Source organism: Limanda limanda, chromosome 1 (genome assembly GCF_963576545.1).
Source record: "Limanda limanda chromosome 1, fLimLim1.1, whole genome shotgun sequence".
NCBI lineage: Eukaryota > Metazoa > Chordata > Actinopteri > Pleuronectiformes > Pleuronectidae > Limanda > Limanda limanda.
Window position 1 is genome coordinate 5883397 of NC_083636.1, and position 7899 is coordinate 5891295.

Genomic DNA, 7899 nt, shown 5'->3' on the forward strand with positions numbered 1-7899 from the left:
CCTAACTCCCTCCCTCCCTTCCTCTCTCCTCCCTTCCTCCTCCCTCCCTTCCTTCCTCCCTTCATCCCTCCACTAGCGCTCCAGTTCCTGTTTGTGTTCAAAAGGTCCAAACCACATCAGAGTCCCATCAGCTCTTTAATGTTTGAGCCAAAGTAGATTTGATAACAGAGTTGGTTTGTGCAGGCAGAGGATGAAAAGGAGATTTGTTTAATTATTTATTTCTTTATTTTTTTTAGCCTTTAATCCCCCTGATGGCTCAGTAGTAACCACAAGAGGGTGTCCTTTACCTCAACCTGCTGTCTGGCACCAAGCAGACAGGAAGGGTCACACAACTAAGTCAAAGTAAACTTTTATTAATCATCAGATCAAATAAATATATCTCTTCATCCTGGCTTTTTTTTTATAGACGTTCATCTATTGCATCTGTGTTTTCAAAATGAAGTTATATTATCCATATATGTGTTTAGCCCCTTTTATTGACTTCTTAATAGTTTTATTGTTGGTTTTTAGTTTTTCAGATAGTTGATATAAACACACAGACAAGTAAATTTGCCAACAAATGTCAAATTCCAGCTTTTATTGGATTTTTTTAATCAAGCAAGTGGATGTAAAAAATACATCTTCCTCTGACATTTCAAATCAAATGAAATATACACAAGGAGCAATAACGCAAACAGTAAGAAATCATTTTCTCTCAAAAATATACTGTACTTAACGTAAACTTCTTTGGATAGTTCGGCAAATACAATCCATCAGGGAGGAATACAACTTCCCAAGCTTTTTATGATACTATACAGAGTACAATCACAAATAAATATTTGTTTAAGATAAACTTTTCAACTGTGCAGTAACGCTCACTCATCCAGGGCGAGGACTTTCTAGCAGTAGTAAGCTGAAGGCATCTGTGTCGACTCATAGTAACGTGTCATCACTGATCCAAGGTTTGTTTTTGTTTCTTGAATGTGTGGAAACCTTTGACTAACAGTAAAATGTAGCTGCAGCGTTGGGAGATTCTATTCTCCTGAAGCTCTACAGCCTCTAAGAGAAGCGTGTGCATGGAGCTTGATATAGAGTAGAGATATAGAAATATTGATATAGAACAGTTCAAATCTATTGTCTGTGCAACCAGACACAAACCTGTGTCTTTTTTCATTTTGCTACATACATTCAGAAACAAGTAAACAGCAGGCAACAGTCTCAGGATGCAGTGTCACTAACGGGGGAGATTCTCCACCAATGAGCGGCTGTCGTTTGGCTCAGTCCCCGAAATCCGGGATGTCGTCGTAGGAGTAACCCCGGTAACCTTTGGCGGCGTAGTAGGCAATTCTCAAATGGTAAAATCCAGGGAGGAAGACGAGCAGCCCGATGATGATGACAGGAATGGTGCGGTCAGGATGCTGAAGACAAAGAAGAAGAGGAGAGGATTTCTTCAGGTGTGTGAGTGTGTGTGTGTGACTCACTATTAAGTCACTATTCTGTTCTTTCACCGTGTGCTCAACAAAGACATGAAACACTGAGGAGTGGACATGGTAATGAGATGCTGGAGGAAGTGTAATGAACTCAGCGGGCTTTAACATACTTATCTCCACATCGCCCGCGAGCACGACACATAAATCCTGGGAAGGAAAAGGGGGGGCAGGAGGCGCACAGACACGATGACTTCATCTGTCTAAGATCTGCCTCCATGTAAATCATCAGTCATCTCACACACACACACACACTCACACGGAGCAGCTCAACACCAGAAGGGACAGTCTCAACACTAAAGTGATGTGTGTATCTCCACCAGCAGATGGCAGACTTGTGCACCGAGTTACTTCAGCCCCTGGAGGAACCATGGCAACGAGCCTCATATTCATGAAGCTTTAAGGCCGTCAGTTAAGTTTTGCCAGTGTCATGTACTCTACCAGTCAAAAGTTTTAGAAGATTTTTCAAGTGTTTATCAAAAACTTCAGCTGTTCAAGTCCTGTGAAAAACCTTAAATGGTCAAAACAGGAGGTAAAAGGTCAAAATTTAAAATAAAGGTCTCCAGAATTTGAAGAATAATGTAAATCTCATATGAAAAAGGCCTTTTTCAAAGAACAGGTCATAGTAGAGCTCACCTGCAGCAATGGAAGTGAATAAAGCCTTGAAAATGAATGAAGAATATTTCTTCATATAATTACACTCCATCAATCGTGATATATTTTCTCTAATTCATGGGAAACTGACCCCTGATTCTAAAAATCCAATTATATACTGCACGATTTATTATTAGCATATATTAATAAGTTGAGTGAAAGGTTAAGTAGTTTCTGTATGAGCTTTATATGTAGAAACTGTTTGTGTCCCATTTCTTCACCATGCTCAGCTGGAGGCCTGTGTAATTTGTGGTATTAGATATGCTACTTTAACCCACGTGGGCTAACTGGCAACCAGACGGCTCAGATACGCTGATGCTGCCTTGATGTCAGATCAAATTTTCTGCAAACACAATCCACAGACTGCGAAAAACGTTCCCATTAACCTCCTACTGATAATTACAAATATAATATGTGACGGCTCTGTCGTCTCCCACATGGAGTGTGAGATCTGAGAAGCAGAAGGCGCCGCGGGGAATCCACCAAAGTTGACTCTCTAGAGGTATGAAATATCAAAATCATTATAATCAAAACACACACACGGGCCATTTAAAGCGGGAGTGCGGCGGAAAAACTGTGAGTAAAGCAATAAAATGTCATGATGACTGTTTAATTACAGCCATTTAAAAACAAGATTAACTGCAGTCTGAGTGTTTTAATTAATGCTCGAGCTGAATCTTCGACGGCTGTGTTTGGGTCGCTGTCAAAAAATTAGAGCTGGATATCAAACCACTGCAGCAGTGAGTGCAGACGACTGCCAAAGAGAAAAACATGGATATTAAGTTCTTCGTCTTCTGTGATTAAAAAGTTACGGATTTAAAGTTCCTGAGTGGCTCCAGCTGCAGAAAGGAATATAATATTCGTAAAAATATGTAGAAAGCACGAACCATGTTTCTGTGTTATCTGAAGCCAACCATAGCTGCTCCTACGTGTTTGGAACGTAGTCTGTAAATTAAGCTGGACTTCTTCCCACTATTTATATATGAATTCAAAATATCACAGATACAAATGTGCACATTTCTTTACTCCTGGGACATGAAATAAAGCTTGTTTTGGTTAACCTACCAGAACTTGCTGTTATGTAGCAGTTAAGAAGAAGAGGTAATTTCCGGTGAAAGGAAACTGCAGTTTTATCTGGGCGACACTAATGTACTTATTTGATCGGTACTTAGATTTGGATTTAGATTTGATTTTGATTTTGATTTTTGAATTTGATATGCTGCTGTTGGGACATCTTTAAACCACAGTCCATTCAAATCCACTCTGAGACGAAGATGTTGTGGCCCAACTCACCTCCACCTTGATGGTTCCTGACAGAAGAAGGGCCCCGAAGATAATCAGCAGGGAGCCGATCAGAAACAGGAATATTGCAAGGGCAATCGCCTTGTATGGGACCTTCGGCGGGCTTTTCTTGAACTGGAAAATGTGTTTATAGTTAATAGCTACAGACACTTCAAGTTCAACTGTGGTAAAGATTGTGCTCAGAAACAAGAAGCATCACTTTTATGATTAATATAAAAGTAAAAGAAGACGTGTTAAACAGAAACAGATCTTTAACTGAGCTGTCTCTTTCACAGGCGGTTCTTCATGTGTCCTCTGCTTCAACCACAAGATGCTTTGGCACAAGAAGCTTTGGCTCATAACCAGGAAGTCATTAATACGGATTTATTTCAAATCCATCGCTTTTGGCCTGGTAATCACTTGGTAATTACCAGGCTGATGTAACAATAACAGTCATTTCAACCACCACAGAGCCGCATGACACATGTCAGGGTTTGTAGAGGAACTAGTCCCATACCTGTAAGTCTATGTAACCGTCCTCATCAGCCGCCAGGCGGGAATACTTGACCTTGGCGTTGGAAACTGCAGAGCCCAACATGTTGATTCTAGCTGCCTTCATTTTAACAGAGGAGCTGTTTGGACAGAGAGACACAATCATCACAATCCCATCATTTCCTTACTACTTATTTATGTACTTATTTATCGCATGTATTCCACGGAAGCCAGCCAGCGGTATTAGAGGGAATTTACTCATAAAAAGGACAAATTGTCATTCCTCCATTGTGTTTGAGATCCACCCACAAACAGAAAAGGAAACAAGAAGAATAAACCATCGCTGATCTGCCCTTCAGGGACGTGAGACCTAAGTTTTGTTTATATTGGCAGGTTTTGGCTCTGTGCATCCTTGCTCTTAAGCCGCCCCTGTGGGGAACTAAATCCAGTCCATGAATACAGACTGTTGTTCCTGCTTGAACAAAGTACCCAGGAGCGTTAAGAAACTGTTATTTAGCTGGCAGCTGTCACATCAACCCACCACCAGCCCCTGCGAAGCCGAGAGCCCAGTTGTTGCGGAGCTGCATCAAGGGAATGAAGAAGATTTAGTAAAGACGATGGAGGGAATGTGTTGATGTGACCTGGAAAGTAATAATGTGCAGTTTTGCGAGAGGACTGTTCACATGAGGCTTTTCAATAACATCCACCTGGTTTGGTTTCAGGTGGAGAGAGAGAACTTTTAGTCAAAAATTAAATTGTCAGGGTGATGTTGACTTCTAGGAGAATCCTTTTAGGTTTGGTTTCTCACACGTTGAATAAAGAAATTTCTCCACTAAGTTATTCTCTTCACTTTACCACCTGGTTCCAATTTGTGACAATGCATACTTTACATTTTAATTAAGACTATAATATTAAACACTATGTGTGCAGCACTTTACTTAAGAAAAGTTCTAAAGCACTTAAGAGTAAGAATAAATGGAAAGTAACTATTTAGACCCCTTCAAAACCTTTCATACACTTTTTATATTGTTTGTATGTAACGCAGGATGTTTTTTTATATAAAATACAATACTATTCCTGTTTTAATTACTCCTGTTGTTATTAGTAGTGCTGACTGGTACTTTGGATTTTGAAGTATTAGTTTCACTGTTTCACCGTAATTTGGTTTATTATTTCATTTTCATTTCTACCGGTTCTGCATTAGTCTGTATACACTTTATGTTTATTTCAATATTCACTTATATGTTAGACCTAATTCTCTATGGTTTAATTCGCTGTATTCTACTTTATTATCTATTGTGGTATAATCTTAGCACCATAATTTTAAGAGTAAGAATAAATGTATAGTAACTATTTAGACCCCTTTAAAACATTTCATACACTTTTAATATTGTTTGTATGTAACGCAGGATGTTTTTTTATATAAAATACAATACTATTCCTGTTTTAATTACTCCTGTAGTTATTAGTAGTACTGACTGGTACTTTTGATTTTGAAGTATTAGTTTCACTGTTTCACTGTAACTTGGTTTATTATTTAATTTTCATTTCTACCGGTTCTGCATTAGTCTGTTTACACTTTATTTTTAGATTTCAATATTCACTTATATGTTAGACTTTATTCTCTAGGGTTTTACTCACTGTATTCTATTTTATTATCTATTGTGGTATAATCTTAGCACCATCATTTTAAGAGTAAGAATAAATGTATAGTAACTATTTAGACCCCTTTAAAACATTTCATGCACTTTTTATATTGTTTGTATGTAACGCAGGATGTTTTTTTATATCAAATACAATACTATTCCTGTTTTAATTACTCCTGTTGTTATTAGTAGTGCTGACTGGTACTTCTGATTTTGAAGTATTAGTTTCACTGTTTCACTGTAACTTGGTTTATTATTTAATTTTTATTTCTACTGGTTCTGCATTAGTCTGTATACACTTTATGTTTTATTTCAATATTCACTTATATGTTAGACTTAATTCTCTGTGCTTTTACTTGCTGTATTCTACTTTATTATCTATTGTTGTATAATCTTAGCACCATCATTTCCTTTGGGGAAGAATAAAGTCTTATCTTGATTATTTAGTTCACCACTGAATGTTTGTTATTGACATGCACAGTGTATTAGCAGGTTATTATAATGCAGATCCATGTATTTAGGATGAATAAGCTCCACTGTGATAACTGAACCACATGTCAGCATGAAGTTATAAACAATAAAACATTGACTACTGATATCGTGGACGTGATGCGTTCAGGGTCTGAATCACAGACTGTAAAAAACAAACAGCTGACGTGAGGAGTTGCCTAGCTAATTAGCTTGTAGCATTAGCTTGTCACAAGTTGTGCTAACAGGCTCGTGTGCAATGGAAACGCAGATATGACAGAAACTCGTTTCTTCTGCTCGTCGCGTCCTGACCCAGGTGTGAGTTTTAATAATGTACCTGATGTTGTTGTTGTGCAAGTTCTCCTCCTCGTCTGAGACGTTTCTCTCCCATGGAACATCAACTTCCTTGTTTTCCTCCAGTTGACGCATGCGCACTGAGCTGCTGTCCCCCCTGCGGTCCAGTCTATGTGCTGGACACAGGCCATGTTGTCCAGGTGATGGTGCAGACTAATCCTTGGATGCTGATGTTCAAAGGTGGAGGGAGAACATGTAAATACATTTATAATAAAGTTTAATCACTAAGATGTAATGATACTATAATAAACAGGAATGAAAAGTTACATATAATGAGTTGAAATTCAATAAAATATTATTCATAACTTCAGATCTGACAGAATTACTTTATTTGCCAAGTATATTTGCAAATAGAGTAAATTGCCTTGGTGTGGTTGGTGCACTGTACATAAAACATAAAACAACAATTGGACATAAATCAACAATATATAGAGTAAGACAACAATATATACAGTAAGATAGATAAGATTTATAGATTATAGTTGAAAAAAAGAGGTTTTCAATGATATGAAAACATTTTGCTAGGAAACTCCATTCTCATGTAGAAAAATCAAATCAACTTTATTGTCAAATCTGCCAAATAACTATGCATATTAGTACGCAACATATTCATATTCGTATTCAAAACATAGTACACAGTACAACATAGTCATAAGGCACACGGTGGATAGGATGAGAGTATTTCAAAGTATTTCTAAGGTAGTAGAAATTGTATGTTTTCAAAATATAAGGATAAAGATGAGTATTGTCACATATCTTCATAGATATGTTCAATAGATAGAGTTGTCAAGTCGTAAAAATTATAATGATGATGATGAGAAGAAAAGAAGAAGAAGAAGAAGAAGAAGAAGAAGAAGAAGAAGAAGAAGAAGAAGAAGAAGAAGAAGAAGAAGAAGAAGAAGAAGAAGAAGACTATTAATAAGTTAAGTCAAGATGCCAATCATGTTGTAGAGCCAGCAATATAAATAATAATAGGACAGAATTTGCATTAACACAATAAATTATGTAATAATAAAATAAGAATCCTCATTAAAAAGAAATTAGAAAGCTGGAAAATACGCAGATCTATAAAACAAGGAGTAAAGAGGAGTAGAATAAATAATAGAGCAACTAATAAAAGAAAGCAACCATTTGTTAATAACCTGTTAGATTATGTGTCTATAGAAACGCTGCCATCTCATTGCTCTCCACAGTTCATCGTTGTGTGTCCTTATCGGGTGAAAGTATATTTCCATAAAGCAATAATCTTTTCTTGAAGAATCCTCTGCTTCTGATGAGCCTCAGCTCCATGAATCAATATCAATCTTCTTTGTTGGACACAGACATTTACAGTGAAAGTGCTGCAGACACTTGTCAAACTTGTCTGGGCGATATGCAGAGTGTTCAGATCAAATCACATCAACTGAGGACAAATGTCAGTAACGATCGGTTCACGGCTGAAACAGCCTGTGCAGACTGTCGATAGCTTTATCCTCCCTCCTCCAGGCAGCTCCCCCTCTATCAGTGGGAGTCAGAATCTGATAGGAAGAGGAAGAGAG

General features: G+C 37.6%; 1 protein-coding gene across 1 annotated transcript; it reads right to left on the reverse strand.

The window, feature by feature from the left end:
* Positions 1-562: 562 nt before the first annotated feature.
* tmem230a (transmembrane protein 230a) lies at positions 563-6427 on the reverse strand. Its single transcript, XM_061073728.1, has 4 exons — positions 6345-6427; positions 3919-4033; positions 3414-3536; positions 563-1397 (listed from the first exon to the last, which is right to left on the reverse strand). The coding sequence occupies exons 2-4, from the start codon at positions 4018-4020 to the stop codon at positions 1257-1259; spliced, it is 366 nt and encodes a 121-aa protein (XP_060929711.1). The 5' UTR covers positions 4021-4033; positions 6345-6427; the 3' UTR covers positions 563-1256.
* Positions 6428-7899: the final 1472 nt, after the last annotated feature.

Excerpts from the sequence above, each read along its gene's own strand:
- tmem230a (XM_061073728.1), bottom strand. The coding sequence starts at position 4,020 with ATGAAGGCAGCTAGAATCAACATGTTGGGCTCTGCAGTTTCCAACGCC. Across the intron at positions 3,537-3,918 it reads ACGGTTACATAGACTTACAG|TTCAAGAAAAGCCCGCCGAA; the intron begins GTATGGGACTAG and ends CACATTTTCCAG. Across the intron at positions 1,398-3,413 it reads CAGGAACCATCAAGGTGGAG|CATCCTGACCGCACCATTCC; the intron begins GTGAGTTGGGCC and ends CTTTGTCTTCAG.